General features: G+C 40.1%; 1 protein-coding gene across 1 annotated transcript; it reads right to left on the bottom strand.

The window, feature by feature from the left end:
• Nucleotides 1-10,823: 10,823 nt before the first annotated feature.
• LOC127644474 (G1/S-specific cyclin-D1-like) lies at nt 10,824-18,646 on the bottom strand. The gene is made up of 5 exons (XM_052127663.1): nt 18,189-18,646; nt 16,609-16,824; nt 15,977-16,142; nt 14,423-14,571; nt 10,824-14,032 (listed from the first exon to the last, which is right to left on the bottom strand). The coding sequence occupies exons 1-5, from the start codon at nt 18,384-18,386 to the stop codon at nt 13,877-13,879; spliced, it is 885 nt and encodes a 294-aa protein (XP_051983623.1). The 5' UTR covers nt 18,387-18,646; the 3' UTR covers nt 10,824-13,876.
• Nucleotides 18,647-21,340: the final 2,694 nt, after the last annotated feature.

The following is a 21,340-nucleotide window of genomic DNA, read 5'->3' as shown; positions in this document are numbered from 1 at the left end:
GGAACGAACCAAAATGAATTGCATTTCATTTTAGTCCCTGCTTACAAATGTATGAATGTCATTACATTAGATAACAGAATATCAAACCTATAGTGGCATCGACAAACAAATGCTTGGAGCTAACTCTTTTTGCAACTGCTTTTAACCAACCTGTCTCAAATTTAGTGGATGCATGAAGTCAGTTCTCCTTAAGTGTCCTAGAAGAGTAACCACAGGTGTACTGTAGGTCCTCGCATTAACTACGGACATGTTCTACAAACAGGTGTTTGATATTAGAAAGTTTAGTCTTCACTTTGAAAAGTATATCTATTAGGTTTTTCATTAATAAAACAAAAGAACTCTTTTTGTGAAACGTTTTGCTTGAAGTGTGCTTGTGCTATCTTTCTTTCAAATAAATGCCACTTGATATTTAGTTGTCTAAAGCAATGACATTCCAATTTTAAGAGTGGCTTCAGTGAGTTTACCTGCACACCAATATGCTGATAACTACCAAAAATCTACTTGTTCAAAAAATCTGACAATGCAAGAAAACAGCATTTGCACAAGACTTGAAATCATCAGGTTATTCTTTGCTCTTGTTGGAGAGGCTATTAGACTATTAGGTTCTGACTCTACTTCTACTAGCAGTAAACACCCCTGTGTGTCGGTCAGGACACGAATAATGAGGAGACGGGAGCTTCCTTTCCAAAGTTTATTAAAATCACAGAAGATTCACAGTTTTATGGTCATGTACTAACACCTTGAACCACCAAATCACCAACGAACATCCAGATAACAGGCAGAGAAAACTTTCATCTGCACCACTGCAGTCCTCTCCATATAACACAATGGCTCAGGCAAAAGCAAACTAAAGCAATGGTGCCTTCTACAGGAAGGGTAAGGAATTGCAACACTTATCATAATAAAAGTCCTGCAATAAAAGTTTCTTATTTGGAGAGCCTTTTATACAGCCACCCCCAAAGCTTTTAAGCGGCTTTGCTCCTACTAAAAGGCGACTTAATTCAGTTGGTGCTTGTAGGACTATTTCCATTATCTGGAAAAGCTGGTAGGATAACCAGTCATGCTACTGGTCGTGTAGATTTGCCCTTTAATATCTACATCAGCAGATCTGACATGTCCATCAGGACTACGGTGGGTCTTGATAACATGTCCAATAGGCCATAGGGCTCTTGGCATTTGTGGATCTACCACCATGACAACCATTTTCTCTGCTAAGTCGGGGGGGGGGGGAAGCTTGCCACTTTTGCCGTGTCTGGAGGTCTGGGAGGTAGTTTTGGATAAACCTGGACCAGAGGTTATCAGCCAAGGCTTGTGAATGCCTCCATCATTGGTGACTCAACAATTCGGACTCGGAGTAAATTACTGGTGTTAAGGAACCATCTGGCCGCCCCATGAGCAAACTATTTGGTGTCACTGGATCACTGTCTCTAACATCAGAGGACACATACCCTAAATATTTTGAGTTCAGAATGGCCTCCACCTCCAACAGTACTGTTAGGAGGACCTCTTCTGGAACTGACTGGACTCCCAAGACAGTATAGAGAACAGACTTTACAGATGGTATCTCCCTCTCCCACACTCCTCTGAAGTGTGGGGCTGATGGGGGGTTAAAGTGAAAGTGGATTCTTTGACGAGCAAGCCGTTTCTGTAAATCAGGAGACATCTCTGCAAATGCTTCTCTCTTGCCTCCTCTGAAGTTTGTTCCTTGGTCTGGTTGGCCGTGCTCTCCAACGTTGGCACTCTGGACATGTATGCTGGTATCGACGAATGGCTTCACGGCCACGGAGGATCCAATAATAGTGCCGCATTTCTGCAAACACTCGCTCAGTTCCTGAATGATGCAACTTGTTATCATAGTGCTTAATCATCAGCCGTGTGACAGGATGAGAAGCATCCAAGACAATGGGGTGTACAGCAGATTCTTCAATGTCCTCCGCTCTCCTTAGTCGACCTCCAATTCTGATTAAATCACTGGATTCATCGATTTCAGGGGCTAATGTAAGAAGGCGACTTCCTGAAGACACCGATTTCCTAGCTACTAAGTATTGATTGTCATCGGGAAAGGACTCCTACTGAGCCCGCTTAAGTATAAGTGATAATACTACTGCCTTGTGAAAATCATCCACGTTAGGATAATAACTAGAGGTAGGGTTTACTTGGATTTCTTGAGCAGTTGCATTAAGGAGTTCCTGCCAGGTATGGTAATTCCAAACATCAGGGTTGCTGGATTGAGAGGACACTATGACCTCTGCAGGAGGTAGACTTCTGTAATTCAGTGTGGTCATCTTTCAGGTTGGATTTTGGCATCACAGGCCAGGTAGCTGGATCTTGAAGTAGGAAGGTAGGTCCATGAGACCATCTGTTCTGTCTATTCGCTGAATCCACACAGCGCCAGGAACATTTCTCTGATAGCTCCTGGATTTCGACTACTCGGTTTACCCACAAAGACTTTATAGTGACAGGATTCGGAGTTCAGCCAGGTTAGAACCGTGGTAGAGTCAGTCCACAACACTGTACTCTCTACCAGCAAGGTCAGTTCCCTTTCTAGCAATTTAGCCAACTGTGCTGACACAAGAGCTCCAAAAATTTCCAATCTAGGAATGGAATGTGATTGTTTGGGTGCCACTCGAGATTGAGCTACAATGAAAGACAGGAACACTTGGCCTCTCTTGTCAATGGTGCTCAGGTATGTCACAGCTCCATAGGTTTGTTCTGAAGCATCAGAGAATATGTGGACTCCATACTTAACACCATCTTGACCTCAGGAGGGACATATGTTCTAGGAACAGTGATATTTGGTAGTGAGTGAAGTTAGTTCTCCCAGATGTGCCATGCTTGCAAAAGTCCTGATGGAAGTTTGGGTCGTGCCAACCAAAGTTCCAAACTCTCTGATAAGGCTTCGGGAGGTAAGTGACTCAGAACACTGGGAACATTGCTGGCCCACTGGAAGACCTCAAATCCAGCTTGTGATAGTATCTCTCTCAGTTTGTCGACTAAGTGTTTAGCTCCATCAGGAGTGCACAGACTCTGCATGTACTAACAATTTGAACCACCAAATCACCAACGAACATCCAGATAACTGGCCGAGAAAACGTACAACCGCACCACTGCAGTCCTCTCCATATAACACAATGGCTCAGCCAAAAGCAAACTAACAATGGTGCCTTCTACAGGAAGGGTAAGGAATTGCAACTCTTATCATAATAAAAGTCCTGCAATAAAAGTTTCTTATTTGGAGAGCCTTTTATACAGCTCTTTTTGTCAAAACATAAACAGGCATGTGCACAACACATAATTTTGTTTCCATGCACACAAGAGAGATGATCTTGCTTTAACAATCTTGCTCACTGAAAACAGAACACAAACTCACGAGTGTCTTTAGAGTCAGGTGTCTCTATTATTTGCATGCTCTATAAATAATACATCATCTTTTTTTCAGATATTGTGTGTCTGGCAGGGAGACTAATTCCAAATGCAGAATAGAAGAACATGAACTTGGGAGGGGTGTAAGACAGAGGGCCGAGTCTGTGAAAGAGAATTAGAGGAGCAATGTTTCTTTGGTTTCCTTTCAGTGGTGGAGCAGAGTGGATGGGGCCAGCGAAAGGGAGGGAGGCCGAGAAAACGAAGCAGGACGCTGGAAGGTTTCAGAAAATGTTCAGGAATTTTAGGAGCAGGTGGCGAGTGGTGACATGAAAGGAGAACGTGACAAATGCAATCGACGGGCACTTGAAAAAAAAAGGCCCCAAGTTGAATGGTGGCATAGTATTTGCCTTTTCTTGCTGCGGTGCCTCATACCCCCCACTCGTTCCCTCACACACACACACACGCAAGCTCCAAGCTCGCTTCCTTGCATCGTTCATGATGTGGATGATAAATGCGCAATTCCTATTCACAGCACAGACAAGAAAGGTCTATCCACTTTACACCGATGATGGGGTGGGAAGGCTGCAAAGTGGCGATGAGGGAGACTGGATGGGTTTTGGTTGTTGGTCATATACTGTATACTGTACTATATCATTTTAGGTGATCCAATAAGTGCCTCCCTGAGCTATAGCATTTGACAACATTAAAGGGACAGTTCACTCAAATGCTAAATCTGTCATCATTTGCCTACAGTAAATAGCGATACCACCAGCCAGTGTATTCTGAAGAATAACAAAATGCCTTTATCAGCCATAAATAGGATACACTCAATGTGACTTGTAACTGCTGTATAGTGTAATGCTGATAATCACACCTACATCTCCAGTACACATCAGTTGCTACAATCCAATATGAAGTGTCCCCAAATGCATTTGGACATTTAAGCCCCACTTGATGCATGAACATCATGGCATTAGATAACAAAATATCAAAACAAGAGGCATTTATATTTAAGGAAGATATCACAAACTACATTTCATGCAAAACATTTGACAAAGAGGTTTGATAAGTTTTAAAAAATACAACGACAACAACATATAAACCCTTCAAAAGAAATAGTTCACCCAAAAGAATAAATGTCATTATCATTTACTCACCCGAGTAAATGCCACCCGCCTCCCACGCCAGAGACACCGGTTCGAGTCCCATTCGGAGTGGGGCGAGCAGGGCCGTTTACAATGGTGCCGTGATCTGGATGGGAGTGAGTTTAACGGGAGCTAGCTAGTAGAGACAGTGCATCCGGAAAGTATTCTCAGCGCTTCACTTTTTCCAGATTTTGTTATGTTACAGCCTTGTTCCAAAATTGATTAAATTCATTATTTTCCTCAATTCTACAAACAATACCCCATAACGACAATGTGAAATAAGTTTGTTTGAAATCTTTGCAAATTTATAAAAATAAAAAAAACATCACATGTACAGAAGTATTTTTGTGTATGATGCTACAAGCTTGGCACACCTATTTTTGGGCAGTTTCTCCCATTCTTCTTAGCAGGACCTCTCAAGCTCCATCAGGTTGGATGGGGAGTGTCGGTGCACAGCCATTTCCATTCTCTCCAGAGATGTTCAATCAGGTTCAAGTCTGGGCTCTGGCTGGGCCACTCAAGGACATTCACAGAGTTGTCCCGTAGCCACTCCTTTGTTATCATGGCTGTGTGCTTAGGGTCGTTGTCCTGTTAGAAGATGAACCTTCGCCACAGTCTGAGGTCCAGAGCGCTCTTGAGCAGGTTTTCATCAAGGATTTCTCTGTTTCTGGCAAACTCCAGGCGGGCTGTCATGTGACTTTTACTGAGGAGTGGCTTCCGTCTGGCCACTCTACCATACAGGCCTGATTGGTGGAGTGCTGCAGAGATGGTTGTTCTTCTGGTTGGTTCTCCTCTCTCCACAGAGAAATGCTGGAGCTCTGTCAGAGTGACCATAAGTTTCTTGGTCACCTCCCTGACTAAGGCCCTTCTCCCCCAATCGCTCAGTTTGGCCGGGCGGTTCCAAACTTCTTCCATTTACGGATGATGGAGGTCACTGTGCTCATTGGGACCTTCAATGCTGCAGAAATTTTTCTGTACCCTTCCCCAGATCTGTGGCTCAATACAATCCTGTCTCGGAGGTCTACATACAATTCCTTGGACTTCATGGCTTGGTTTGTGGTCTGGCATGCACTGTTAACTGTGGGACCTTATATAGACAGGTGTGTGCCTGTCCAAATCATGTCCAATCAACTCAATTTACCACAGTTGGACTCCAATCAAGTTTTGGAAACATCTCAAGGATGATCAGTGGAAACAGGGTGCACCTGAGCTCAATTTTGAGTGTCATGGCAAAGGCTGTGAATACTTATGTACATGTGATTTTTTTCGTTTTTAATTTTTAATACATTTGCAAATATTTCAAACAAACGTATTTCTCGTTGTCGTTATGGGGTATTGTTTGTAGAATTTTGAGGAAAATAATGAATTGAATCAATTTTGGAATAAGGCTGTAACATAACAACATGTGGAAAAAGTGAAGCGCTGTGAATACTTTCCGGATGCACTGTAGCTGTGCAGTGTGTAAACCTCAGTCTCCTGACCTCAAGTGGTGCACTAGAGACTGTAGCCTTTAGCCACCTTGTTAGCACACCAGCCTCCCACGCCGGAGACACCGGTCACAGTCCCGTTCGGAGCGGGGCGACCAGGGCTGGTTACACAAGTGTTCACAAGTTGGTTCAGATATGAAAGTGAAACTTAACAGGCACCATGTGTGACTTTCAGATGTAAAAGTGAAAGTGGAGATTTAGGGTATATATAAGAATTTAGAATATTATGTTTCTCACTCACATCTCACTTCTAAAGATATAGATTTAATCACTGGAGTCATTACTTCTATGTTTCCTTTATGTGATTTTTGGACCTACCAAGTTTGATCACCATTCACTTGCATTGTGTGGACCTATAGAGCTGAGATATTCTTCTAAAAATCTTCATTTGTGTTCTGGTGAAGAAAGAAAGTCATACACATCTGAGATGGGATGAGGGTGAATACATGATGAGAGAATTTTAATTTTTGGGTGAACTATCCCTTTAAGACAAAAAATAGTCAAACGGTAGTTGAACATGTTCACAGTTAAAGTGCTGAACTACACCTGTGGTTACTCTGCAAACTTGAATAGTCTGCATACCATGTTGTCATTTATCTAACACTTTTATCCAAAGCAACTTCCAGTATTTTTATTTCAGTAACAACCTGAAGTTAGAGTCTGTTTAAAGGAACATTGATGATAGTTTGTGGATCATCCCTAATAGGATTTGAACCAACAGCCTTACAGTTTCCAGGCCAGACACGAGACCATAGAAATCATATTACTTACCCACCATGTTTTTGATCCAGATATCCAAGGTTATGCAGATTTTGTATGTGCACAGAGTTCAAGATTTGGATGGAGATCTTGGAAAGGTAGCACATCCCAACCAGCCTTTGGTACGGTGTGTATAAGGTGAGCAATGTTGCTCCTTCCTCTGAAACCGCAGACACAAAGATGCCAAAAGCCAAAGACACAGTATTATCTCAAACCTCAGTCAGTAGCGAAGGTGCATGAAATAGTCAGAGTTCTTTCTACCTTGCAGTCTCCTCGCTGATGCCTGGTGGCGTGTCTGTAGTGTAGTTCTAGACAGAACATCAAAGACTGTCTGCTGGTGAAGACAAATAATACGCCGACAATAAAAGAAAAGTATCACCCTATTGATACATGAGAGTTCACAGCGTTTATTTGCTTAACAGAGCAATTCTTTCTCACCTCCGCAATGTTCAGTATTCACTTCTTCTTTAAGAGTTCAATTTCCATTTGTGATGTTTTCAGTTTTAGTTGTGCACTTAAGTTATAGGCCAATCCTCTGCAATGTGCTGAAGTGGCCCCAAAATTATTAGGACTCTTATTGGAATAATTCACCTAAAACTTTCTTTCTTCTGCTGAACACAAATGAAGATGTAGTGAATATCTCAGCTCTGTAGGTCCATTCAATGCAAGTGAAAGGTGTCCAGAAATGTGAAGCTGCAAAAAGCACATAAAGGCAGCATAAAAGTAATCCATTTGACTCTGGTGATTTAATCCATGAGCTCTGAAGCAATATGATAAGTGTGAATGAGAAACGTATAGGACAATAGGACAATATTTAAGTCCTTTTTTATTTTACTTTTTACTTTTACGCTGACTTTATTTGCTTTTTGAAGCTTCAAAGCTCTGGCCAACCTTCACTTGCATTAATTGGACCAAGAGAGCTGAAATGTTGTTTTCTAAAGCAATGACATGTACTTCTTAGCATGACTATATTTCTTGCTTAATGAATATTTAGTGAATTAAAAAGTTCGTCGCAAGGCAAGACGTTAACATCATACATGTTAACATTAGGGGTTGACGCCGTTACGTTGGTTGTCATGGCAACAAATTGTACTTTTCAATCTAACTTTTTACAGATAAGACTAGTAAGAGATTTTATCACACTAAAATCATGTTAACACATAATGTTTACGTCTTCTGCCTATACTTTTGAAACTGTATACACCGATCAGCCACAACATTAAAAACACCTGCCTAATATCGTGTAGGTCCCCCTCGTGCTGCCAAAATAGCTCTGACCCGTCGAGGCATAGACTCTAGAAGACCTCTGAATGTGTCCTCACCAATACGTTAGCAGTAGATCCTTTAGGTCATGTAAGTTGTGAGGTGGGGCCTCTATGAATCGGATTTGTTGCTCTAGCACATCCCATAGATGCTCAATCAGATTGAAATCTGGGGACTTTGGGGGCCAATTCAACACCTTGAACTCTTGTCATGTTCCTCAAACCATTCCTGAACAATTTTTGGCAGTGTAGCAGGGCGCATTATCCTACTGAAAGAGGCTGCAGCCATCAGGGAATACCATTGCCATTAAGGGGTGTACATGGTTTGCAACAATTTTTAGGTAGGTGGTATGTGTCAACATTTACATTTACATTTACATTTATTCATTTGGCAGACGCTTTTATCCAAAGCGACTTACAAAAGAGGAAGAACATCAGCGAATCATCTTAGGGAGACAGTGGTACAAAAAGTGCCATATTACAAAGTTTTACTATCATCATAATAGTATACAAAACAGATTTAAGTGCAACAAGAAATGTAAATATATATATATATAGTTTTATTTTTTTTTATTTTTTTATTTATTTTTTTTTTTTATTATTATTGACCGGTTAAGTGCTTTTGGAAAAGACGTGTTTTTAGCCGCTTTTTGAAGATAGAGAGTGAGTTAGCTTCCGGATTGAGTTGGAAAGGTCATTCCACCACCGTGGTATGATGAAACTGAAAGTCCGGGAAAGTGTTTTGGTGCCTCTTTGTTTTGGTACGACAAGGCGACGTTCCTTAGCCGACCGCGAGGCTTCTGGTGGGAACGTAGCTCTGCATAAATGTTTTTAGGTATGCTGGAGCAGACCCAGTGACTGTTTTATATGCCAGCATCAGGGCCTTGAATTTAATACGTGCATGAACCGGCAGCCAGTGGAGAGAGACAAAGAGTGGTGTAACATGTGCTCTCTTAGGTTCATTAAAGACCAGACGTGCTGCTGCATTCTGGATCATTTGGAGAGGTCTAATAGCACATGCAGGAAGGCCTGCAATGAGAGCATTACAGTAGTCCAGTCTAGTTATGACAAGGGACTGAACGAGCAGTTGTGTGGCATGTACAGAGAGGAAGGGTCTTATCTTCCTGATATTGTAGAGTGTAAATCTACAAGATCTTGCAGTTTTTGAAATGTGGTCTGTGAAATTTAGCTCATCATCAATGGTTACCCCTAGATTTCTGACCGTTTTGGAAGGCGAAACTGTAGTTGGACCCAGCTGCACGGTGATGTTGTGTTCAACAGCAGGGTTGGCTGGAAAGACAAGGAGTTCTGTCTTGGCAGGGTTGAGTTGAAGGTGGTGTTCCTTCATCCAGGCCGAGATGTCTGCCAGACAGGCAGCGATTCGAACGGTGTCAAAGTACACACATGACATTCATGTGTGTCAAAGTACACACATGAATGCCAGGACCCAACGTTTCCCAGCAAAACATTGCCCAGAGCATCAGACTGCCTCTGCCGATGTTGTATCTTTGTGTTCTCCATCTGAATCTGTTTCCGTTAGCCACAATAGGGTATGGGGTTATGGTTAGGATAGGTAGGGTATGGTAGGGAAGGTTTAGGCTTAGGTTTGTGCATGGGAGAACACATTCTGATCTGTTACGGTCAGATACATACAGATCTCGATGGGGAAACTGGCCTGTCTTCTTCCTGTAGTGCATCCTGCTGCCATCTCTTCCCCAGGTTAACGATGCACAGGCATCCGGCCGTTCACATGATCTAAAAGAAAATTGATTCATCTGACCAGGCCACCTTATTCCATTGCTCCATGGTCCGGTTCTGACACTCACCCATTATGCCCATTGTAGGTGCTTTCAGCAGTGGACAGGGGTCAGCATGTTTACTCTGACCGGTCTGTTGCTAGGCAGCCCCATACGCAGCAACCTGCAATGCACTGTGTTCTGACACCTTTCTATCATGGCCAGCATTAAGTTCTTCAGCAATTTGCACTACATTAGCTCTTCTGTGGGATTGGAACAGAATGGTATAGCTTTCGCTCCCCACGTGCATCAATGAGCCTTGGGTGTCCATGACCCTGTTGCCGGTTCATCGGTTGTCCTTCCTTGGACTACCTTTGGTAGGTACTGACTACTGCATACTGGGAACATGCCACAAAACCTGCCATTTTGGAGATACTCTGACCCAGTCGTCTAGCCATCACAATTTGGCCCTTGTCATAGCCGCTCAGTTCCTTACACTTGCCCATTTTCCTGCTTCCAACACATGAAATTCAAGAACTGATGGTTCACTTGTTACCTAATATATCCCACCCCTTGGCAGATGCCATTATAACAAGATAAATGTTATTCACTTCACCTGTCTGTGGTTTTTAATGATGTGGCTGATCAGTGTATATTTTAATGTTTATGGACTGGCCCCATTCCCTTACATTGTAATTGCCTTACTGGAACAGTGGATTATGCTTTTTAATATATATATAGATATATATAAATGAGTGGCAAAAGAGAGTCAAATACATTTTTGTGGGACTTGACATTATGCCACAAATACTGTCAAGTGACTTTAAAACATATACCTTTAAGAATTATCCATGCATGTACTGCAAAAATAGACCAGTATTTGGATTTAAAAAAAATATATAATTATAATTTTTTTTATTAAACCAAAACACAACCATTTTTAATTGATTCAGTGACTAGGTTTAGCCCTTATGGACAAAAAGCCATAATATGAAGCTTTGCATCGATACCAACCAATGCTACTGGAGTACTTAAGGAATGAAAACACAAATCGAACAAGACAGCTGGTTTCTGAAGCTCAAGTTTTATTCTAGTTAACCTCATGTCTAAGATGGGTCAGCAAGTAAAGATTGTGCATATCAGACCAGTGACCGGTTTGTAAATAAAATAAACAAAAATCAAACCACGACATTGTATTTGAGGATTAACACCACATTTAGTTCGATCCTTGGGAATGAACACCATATTGAACTAAAACAAAAACCTTTACAACAGAATGTGGGTGTGGGTGGATGCAGTCAATCTTCAGTTCCCCCTAAAAACACATTCAGAGACATAAACCTCACCTCCACACAGTCTCTTTCCCTTGATAGCATAACTGAATCATACCGGTACATGCTTGTTTTTATCATTCAGTTGAGGTACAAAAGATTCCTGATATTACAGAGAATAATATAATTATGTCCCCTGGGTCCTGAATCATCCATACAATCAAATCTAGCTTATAGCCACATCTCTCTCAACAAATCATTTCCAGTCTAAATGCAAACATATAGCAGCACCATGTCAAAGGCTAAAGAGAAGCTAAAAAGCGAGGGTGGAAACGGCCGATTCCTCTCTATAAGCAACCAATGACCAAGTAAAAAAACAACATAGATATAAATTTGATGGGTTAATGGAAATCAAAAGATCAAGGGAAGCATCACTGCCGATTGTAGCTGTGTCGCATTTATTAAAGACAACGACTTGAGGGCGTGCCAAGCCTCCTGTATTCAGAACAAGATAACCAGCTTATACATTATTGTCTGCATTGTGTTAAATTACTACAAGACAAAACTATGGCTTTGTAAGTACACATGGCAGTCACAAACTCACAACAGTGTCATTTTAAACAAAAGCTAAGAGGCTTAGGGTATATAGTCTCCTTTAATGAAACAGCTAAAAAAAACTCAACAGAGTCAATGTTTATGGCACCAATTCCATTCAATGTGCTTTCTACTCACTCGCATCAGGACCCAGTAGGATAATGATTAACATGTTCATTTGCAGTTTACAACAGGACTAACAGGCATGGTATAAACCAAAAAATAAAATAAAATAAAATAGCACTAAAGAAAAATCCCAGACTAAAATCAATGCTAAATCACAACTGTAGTTTGAGGTATTGTGGGTATAACAGGAACATTTCTCTACTTTTTTTTATCTTCTGCCTTTTTTGTTGTTTTTTTTTCTTTCTTTTTTTGTCTGTTTTGGGAATAGCATAGCGTAGAAATCACATTAACAAAAATGTATCACATAAAAAAAACAAAAACTACTAAAAGAACCAAAAGTTGTCAATAATATCATAATTTTCTATGAGAAAATTAAAACCTATTACATGGCATCGTATTGACATTTCATATAAACAAAACCAACAAAATAGCAGCAAAACAAGACAATAGAAAGAAGCATGTCTTTTTCTTTTTTGTTGTTTTCCATTTTAATAGATTCATCCTTGCTGGAAATCCCTCCATAGCAGCTAAATATGAGGAGTGTCTTCTCCCAGGTTCTCCTCTTTTGTCATACGTCTCCATTCTGCTTTCAACTCTTTGATGTCCAGCCATCGCCCTTTTTTTTGCCTCCCTCTGCAGACTCTAACATCTCTCCATTCGTATCTCCAGAGATCCACAAGACAACTGGCATCTCTGGGTTTGTGCAAAATCTACTTGAAGCCACAACTTTTTATTTGTTTTCTTCTTTTTTACAAATTCTAGATCAGAGGGCATCAACTCAATACTTTAACTATGGTGTCTAAGTGGGTCATTAAACATACTTCACACATAGGTACATTTGGGCATCCATTCAAACTGGCCATAAGAGGGGAACAGGACAAATAAATAAACTCAATCTTTGATATATCATCTTAGCGTTTTCACTCTGAATGCATGTGAAGCTATAAAGGCGCACACAGCTGAAATAGTACACTGCGAGCTTGGTTTTACCCTTAAAAGAGCACCTATCGTCTCATTGTCCCCCTCCATTTCTCTTCCAGACAATTAACACCATAGATATAGAGACCTGCTCCATGCTGCTGACAGGACACGAGTCTGCCATCAACCCCTTACTCCATTCCATGTTTTCCCCCATTGTTTTAACAACTGCAGATTTCTTTCTTCCATTTTTTTGTGTTTTTTTTTTTGTAAAAGTCAGCCTTAAACGACGGACTGAAAGTGCTTTTTTTCTTTTTTAAATGGAATGGTTTTATATAATACGTGAATTTGAAGTGAAGTAGACTGTGGAATGCTCTGCTTAAGCTTAGCCAGGGAGTACCAGGATAAGCTTATTTTGTCATTGGCAGTGATGACGTTATACATTAATGGCAGTGAAGGCAACGATTCAAGCTCCTGGCAGTCAACGGCCTTCTAAATCATAGCAACAAATAATACATGCTTAACAAATATGCTAAGGTTGCACAAACCATTTTGGAAGAGAAGAGAATCTTGTAAGGGAATCGGTCTAGGAATTATAATAAAGTGACTAAACGCATAGCAAGCGGGGATATATTTACAAAGCTAGTCTGCAGACAAAGCAGAGCGCACTCTTGGCAAGTGTAACAATGTACTATCCATGAGGGAAAGCAATCAAAAGATACAAGAAATGTCTCTTCTCTTTCAAAAATGGTTTCTGACACACTTGAAATAAAAAATATACCTCACTTGGTCTTTTAGCGACCAAGTTGAGGCCAGTCACAACTACTGTTGTCATTTATACAATTTTAAAATCCTAGTTAGCCTATACAATTTGTCTGTCTTCTCATTTTTGACTTAAGACATATAAAGAGGGGCCAAAAGAGAGAGCTGGGTTTCTGTTCATTCCCTGTCCTCCACTGGTGGTCCTGGCTGGCAAATGGCCCAATCATCAAAACCACCGCTGTGGAGGTCCTGGCTGGCGATGGCCCAATCATCAAAACCACCGGTGTGGATGCCGCTCAGAAGTCAACGAATTGGGCAAAATGGGGGGCAACTGGTTGGGTGGTGGGTTGCAGGTGGGAGCCCGTTTTCCCTCTTGTGCCATGAAGCCTTTGGCCAAAGCCCATACCCAACAGAAACAAATATTCATCGATCAAGAGATGAGAAGCGATCCGTTCAGATATTAATGTCTCTGACGTCTGTAGGAGTGCAAGAGAGGTCCACGTCCTCCTCCACTAGTTTGGTCTCTGTGGATATGTTGTGCTGTTGAGCCTGTCTGAGACTAGATTCCAACAGGGACTCGATCTGTTCCTGACACGATCGCAGACAGTCCTGTGTAGGAACAGGGGAAAATTAGCTCTATGACAATGGAAAGGGATACACATCGTAGTCTCATGACGACTCGAAATAATTTGTATGAGGTAGCGAAATCATAAGATATTGTACGACTTGGCTCGAAAGAAAAGGTATGAATTTGACCAACCAAACAACAAACTGAATTTCCATTTGTAGGGGTTACATTTAGGATTAATTATAATTACTTTGTTCCTTGCTTTGTTCATTTTTCCCTACAGGAGTACAAATCGTACCTTACTGTAGGAGCCAACGGTTACAATTTATTACGATTACGCCTTCTTGTACTACAGTATTATAACAACTTGTCATGAGACTGGATTGGGATATGTGATTTCTTCTGGAATGATATGAAGCTGGCACACTTACGGGGTCACTTCGTATAACCTGTGAAAGGAAATTGGTAAGGTTCTGGGACGAGAGGGAACTTTCGCTGCTTTTCAGGTACAACCCCTGCACCGCTGCTGCAACACTGCCAGCTGCGATCATGGAGGGAGGACTTGCGATGAATTTTACATCTGAAAATAAAAATTGAGCTGTTGTTAGAACTTAAATAGGAAATCAAAACCATTCATACACACTGAAACGTGAGAGTAACTGGACTAAATGAGGCCTAAAACTAATGGATTGAGGAATATTGGAAGAATAGCTTGGGGAAGTGGGGGTGGAGTTCATAATGAAGCATAGCATGACTATAATGAGAGCATGGTTGGTAGGGGACAGGCCAGAGCATTTAGGGCCAACACCATTCTGAGACAGGGCTTTAAGCCTTTGGGGGTTTGGGAAAGAAAGATGAATTTGCTGTAGGTCCCAGGCCAGCTCAAACTACCCCCTTCTGTAGACCTCTTACCCTAAACTCCCTAAATGCCCAATAAATCAAGCCTCTAGTCATGCATATGCACAAGTTGGTGCAAAAGTGCATGGAAATGCACTTAAGGTTCCCAAACTTGCTAAACAATGGCCTTCTACTTCTGAATGCCACAACTTCTTAAAAACACATGTTGTTCTTCTTCAGACATTTGTTTTAAATTGTCTCCAGCACATTCATAACTTGAATGTCCTCTCGCATTGGCAATTATGGGAGATCATAACTCATAGCTGTCTCGCTTTCTTGTATATTCTCATTTTGCACTTTGCCCACACATGGTGAATGGAGAAATACAACTGCCTTTCTCATAGGAAGTCATCCAGCATTGCTATCCGAGAGACGAGAGTTCAATTGTCAAGACAAATTGAGCATAAAAGCACGGGAGCCTTCACCCCAAGCAATTCATTTCATTCACCAGAGCCCACCCCCTTTCCCAGTATCCATCCTACCACATTCTTCCTGGCTGCAATCCCAGGCTACTTCCCAAAGAAATGCAGGTCATAAACATAAAAGGGGAGCGAGCTTCAGTGATACCCACCATGTAAATGGAGGGGCAAAAAAACAAAACAGATGGGAATATACAAGAGTAGCTCCTTCCTGAAGCACTACAAGGGTTTTCAAGCAGGTGATCAACAGACTGAGCTGATTGCCAGGGCAAAAAAATAAATAAAATAAAGACTGAGCATCAGAGCAAATGCATCTAGACGTGGGAAAATAACAAAAGCCCCATTTCACAAGGAAAATGTCAGCAAAGGGTTTGCTCTTTTTGGTTCACATGCACTGCATGTGCTGCAATGGACATCCTCTCTCTCTTGCAGAGGCTCAAACTGGTTTACAATAACTCCGAGTGAGGAATTGGGATGAGGGAGAGATGCTCTTTCCATTGCAATAAAGAGGTCAGTTTGATAGCAATGCTCTTGGGACAGGGGAGATATTCTTAAACGCTTGTTTGTAATCAAGTGCACAACGTCTTCTGCTGTGCAAATTCACATCCATGTGCATTTAAAATGGCATACTTAAGGCAAAAAAGCAGACTAGGTGATGCTGAAACATACCTGTTGCACAGAGAGCCACAAATGTCTGGGTGTGCTTGCGTAGTAGGCTTATTTGCTTGGTGCTCTGATGTATTGGCAGTTTGGTGAGAAAGTGTTCGATGAAATCGTGTGGTGTCACAGAGGCTAGATCCCACTTCAGTTTATTTAGCGCCAGCAGTTCCATTTGCTGCGAGGGAAGATATAAAAAGGCCCAAGTTTACATTAAGGTGAATATCATTTTCCTTATGGCAAATCGACGTTGGTTTGGAGTATTTTGCATGCTTTGAACGCTAGATGGAGACCTCGATTAACTGGTCAATGCACACTCACGCAATAAGGCCTGCATTCAATTAACGGCCACATTAAATGTACATTGTAAAGTCTTTGAAATGCGCGCCATTATAATATAGATATCTGTGGGTTGCATTATGCAACGTATCAAACCAGTTGCTAATCCACCACGTACAAAGTTCTAAGCAAAACTCCATTACTTGCATGATTTTCATTGGCTGAAGTCAAATCAGTAATATATGAAGAATATCAAGTTGAATAAAAAAATATATATATATATATATATATATATATATATATATATATATATATATATATATATATATATATAAATAAGAAAGGACGCAGTATTTGATAATTACCAATAAATCGCTGGGATGTATGGAGTTGTCCGTGTATATGCAGAGCTTCTCTGCTGTTAGTGGCACAGTCTCTTTCATTTTAGAGGCCAAAAACATACAAGTTGCTCCTAGCAGCTGTAACCGGGTCTTTTTGGTGGGCTCCACGGATAAAAATCTATCCAGGTAGTTCATAGCCAATGGGAAAACCTCCTCTTCACATTTCTGCTCTTCACAGACCTTTAAAGAAAAGCAAAACGATAAGATATACACGTAACATGAATATCTGGCTTCGCGCATTCGCTAATTATGTGGTTAGAATCGAAATAAGCCAAAACGAATTAAATAAACGGAAGTTATTTAGTACAATTATTATTATTATTTTGTCACTATGCCTTGATCTTATCGAGATGTCCACGTGCTTAGCATCTGTAGCTGCACGTGCAATAGAAAGGGTTAAGTTACAAGCAAAAACTTGCAGCGAACGCTATACAAAACTAATTTAATTACTTAATTAACATCAATGCATTGGTTGCAGACAGTTTAAATATTGTCTTTTGCTGTTGATGCAAACGGTCGTTTCTTTCCAAGGCAAAAAGGTGGCGTCCAAGCGAAGTCCAGGAAACAATTTTCTAGTTCGTCATCTTTTCAAAAAATATGTAAAAATATAGCAAAATTGTTTCGCTGTGCGTAACACACATGTAAATGTTCAGGAATGTATGCTTTATTGAATAAAAGTGAAATATATCGAATTTAATGGCAAAAATGCCGTTAAATGAATTGACTTATAAAGCCCCGATATGCAACGAGGAGCATGCGACATTTAGCGCTAGTAAGGATTTCAAAAATTAATATAAATTATTCCCGAGCATTAAATCTAAAGTTAAATATTTGTAAATCCAAATCAATCGATGGGGAACAAAAGCCGACAGTTTAGAGCACAATCTTGAAGTCGGAAAATTAAAAAAATATCGTATTTTTAGACCGTCGTGCAGGAGTTATGGCGAAGGGAAACAAAACTTTTTAAGACGCAAATATCACGTTAACGTCTACAAAATGGGGTATAAATTATTCATGCGAATTAAAGATCAACAAATAAACGCTTTTACGCAGGTGATGTCAATAATATTTCCATTTTAGAATTTAGAGATATATAAAACTTAAGCAAACGACAACAAAGATGGCGTATAATAGGCTACTGGCACGAGTGAGAATGCATACGTGTACATTGATATTTAATTGAAATAAAAACTAAATTAATTTATATTTCCCTTCGTTTATTGGGAAACGAAACCGACGAAAGGGTCAAAATAAACGATTGAAATAAAAATGCGACAGCGGAAGACCGAAAATCTTCACACGTCTAGGATTATTGTTGCTACTTTCGCAATAAAGCATTTTTACTTCCATATTTCAGTAACAATAATCGGAACACCGCATTTCAGTGTGATAGTTCAGGGATGAACAGTATGCATGGACTCAAGTTACATCGAAACATATTTACATTTATAAAACAAGTCTTCGGGTCCAAAGAGCATGAGCAGAATCATCATAAGGCAGACTTGTGTAATGCAAAAAGATTTAAAGTATTTTCCGCAACAAACCTCGAGCATCCAAGTGGCGACGATTTTCCTCATTTTAGGTACAATCTCTTTCTGAACACACTTGAAATAATTTGGTGACGGTAGATAGTTTTCCTCTGCTTTGAGCATTGTCTGTAAAACTCGATCATTCAACAGGTTGGTATCTTGGTAAGCTCTTCTTATGGTATCCACTTCGCAGCAAAACAGCTGGTGCTCCATGTCTTCAGTGTTCTGGCTGAGACAAAGTAAGAAAATTGGATCTCGTGTTGGACGCAGGTTGCGTGGATGCTTGCTGCCTCTGCTGAACCCTCTAAAACTCTCGCTGCAGCTCCGCTTGACAAAACTCCCCTATGACGTGACTGTTGTTAAGGGAAGATCAGCGCAGCAGCGAGCCTGTGAGAGAGAGAGCGAGAGGCTGTCTGCTCAGGGCGGAGGAGAAATCTTAAAGAACTATCGTCTCCTGAGTTTGGGCTCCTTTCTTTAGCCCTATGGAAATAGGAGGTCCTATCCCGGGTGACGAGAGACCTAGGGGAATCAGTAGGGGGCCGGATGGGGTGGGGGTTCGAGGGTCTTTTTGGGGAGGGGACAGGCTGATGTGGGTATCGGTGGTGGAAAGACAGGGTAAAAGGGTCTGAAGATGTGTATTGGTGAAGTATTGGTAGGGGGCGGTATAATAGCAAAAATCAAGGTGCACACCGTCCCATTAAGAAACTCTGCTGCCTTGTCTCAATGGATATGCTACAACAATCACCCTCGAGGAAACGATATGTTTCAGAAAAGTTTTATTACAGTCTAATAATTCACACCGATCTGTCGCATGCAGCCACACCTATTATCAACAGATCAAACGATTGTACACGACATGCATTGGTCAGAGTGCTTAGAAACTAAGTTTATGGTCGTTTTACAAGTTTTAAACGACTCGTTAGACGTGCTTGAATGCGTCAGCTGGAACGTAATATTCCGTATATATGAGACAGATTTGTGGTATGGGTTTGGATTGCATTTTTTTTCATCTGAACGACAAAACTCTTTTGTGGGACCCTTAAAGAAGGAAGCACAAATTAGCCTGCGCCAATGAGAGAGAACGCCAGTTGCCAGGCAGAACTGCGGCATAGCTTTCATCTCTCCTCGTGGAACCACCAATATACCAATGGTAATCCTCACAAATCACATTAGAACATTGCATTTGCTACCCATGCTCCATAACAAAATGCATCCCCTACAGTTTAAACAAAAAAGATTATGAAGGAATAAATAGCATATATATATATATATATATATATATATATATATATATATATATATATATATATATATCAATGCATAACAATTTTCAGGAACTGTGAAATATAGATGTCCTCTGACCCCTTCGACTCGTAAATATAGGCTGTTTGGTATGGCAATGGAGTTTGAACACACCACATCAGCACATAAAGTTTAAAACATTAAACATTGTTTGATAGAGGTTTGATCATATAGGGGCGCTCTCACTTTAAAGAACTCACTGCTGTCGCTTGAGGATCATTTGGAGCTGTTCAAATTCCTCACATTCTTGTCTCGACACTTTCCAATACCGTAAAACAAGTAATTTGGTTGTAGAAAACTTCTAAAGTCGCAGAGAGAAGCTAAAAGGGTGCAAAACAAAAACGTGCTTTTTATTTAGTTATTTTACTTTTGTTAGTTTTTATAATGCTGAGATGCCCAACAGTTAATGTGTTATAATAAGAGTAGCCATCATAAATGTATTCACTATATGCATATTCTAAAATAAATGCAACAGTCCATTATAACATTATATTACTATATAAAGATGTATTGCTTATTAGCTAAGCGTCCAGAACGTGACAGAAGGAGAGCTAGCCTAATTTTATTGCTTAAGTGTAGCACTTTAACAACATACAGCTTACCATTTGTCTGTAACAAATATGGGCTTTTTCAGATAATTATGAACAGAGTGAAAATTTCAAGAGGATGATTTAAGACATTTTTTTTTACATGCTCTGTATTTTGGCATTATAAGAAAGAAAGAAAACCTGTGGCACAGTAACATTCTAAAAACTGGCTTTTTTGGGTTTTTCCCCCCCTTTGTTTTTGATTAAACATCTAATATCAAACTATCAATAACAATCATAAAAGGTTGTTCTTGTTACATTTAGAGCATGACTTAAACTAAATAAACAGTTAATAATTACTTCAGCATGGCATGAAGTGTTCTTTGGCTGCAGAAGTGCTTGAAGTGCTGCTAACAATGAATGACCGACCATGTGAGTTTTAACTTGCACTTCTATTATCGTAAATACGGCAAAACGAATAGGAAGTTGCAGTGATCCTAGCCAATCGGAAATCGCACTTTGTTGCTGTTACAGTGAGCATGGACATTGCATGTGCGGTTCATATTGTACTCCTAAGACTACAGTTACTGATTAAAAAAAAAATGGTTTTAATGGTTTTTACCCCAAATACTATACTTTCACGTTTGGACAGTTATTGAAAATCTTTTGATCTATCACCTTAAACAAAATAAATATTTTGCCTTAAAATAAATGTGATAATTTCAGGGATTTTCATTAGCTATATAGAGTTGAATATTTAAATGTATTAAATATTAGATAAAAATGCCAAAAAAATCAGCCTTTAGACATTACATGTAATGATCTCATGGATCAGGAAATATTGCAGTGCATAGACAGGTGTTTAGGAAAGTGCTGTAGTAGTTTTTGTTGCTATATATATATATATATATATATATATATATATATATATTATATATTTTATTTTATTTGTATTTTTTTTTTGGTGCTATTTAACTATATGTGTGTGTGTGCAGTTGAAGTCAGAAGTCTACATACACTTAGGTGGAAGGCATTAAAACAAAATTTTTTACCACTCCATGGATTTAATATGAGCAAACTACAGTTTCGAGATCTACTTTCTGCATTACTCGAGTCATTTTTCCAACAATTGTTTACAGACAGATTGTTTAACTTTTAATTGACTACATCACAATTCCAGTGGGTCAGAAGTTTACATACACTAAGTTACTGTGCCTTTAAGAAGCTTGTAAAAATTCCAGAAAATGATGTCAAGCCTTTTTAGAAAATAATGTCAAGACAATTAGAAAATTAGCTTCTCATAGAAGGTGTACCGAATTGGAGGTGTACCTGTGGATT

This window comes from Xyrauchen texanus, chromosome 1 (assembly GCF_025860055.1).
Source record: "Xyrauchen texanus isolate HMW12.3.18 chromosome 1, RBS_HiC_50CHRs, whole genome shotgun sequence".
Lineage (NCBI taxonomy): Eukaryota > Metazoa > Chordata > Actinopteri > Cypriniformes > Catostomidae > Xyrauchen > Xyrauchen texanus.
The sequence above is the reverse complement of the archived record's forward strand: the minus strand, read 5'-3'. Positions and strand labels throughout refer to the sequence as shown.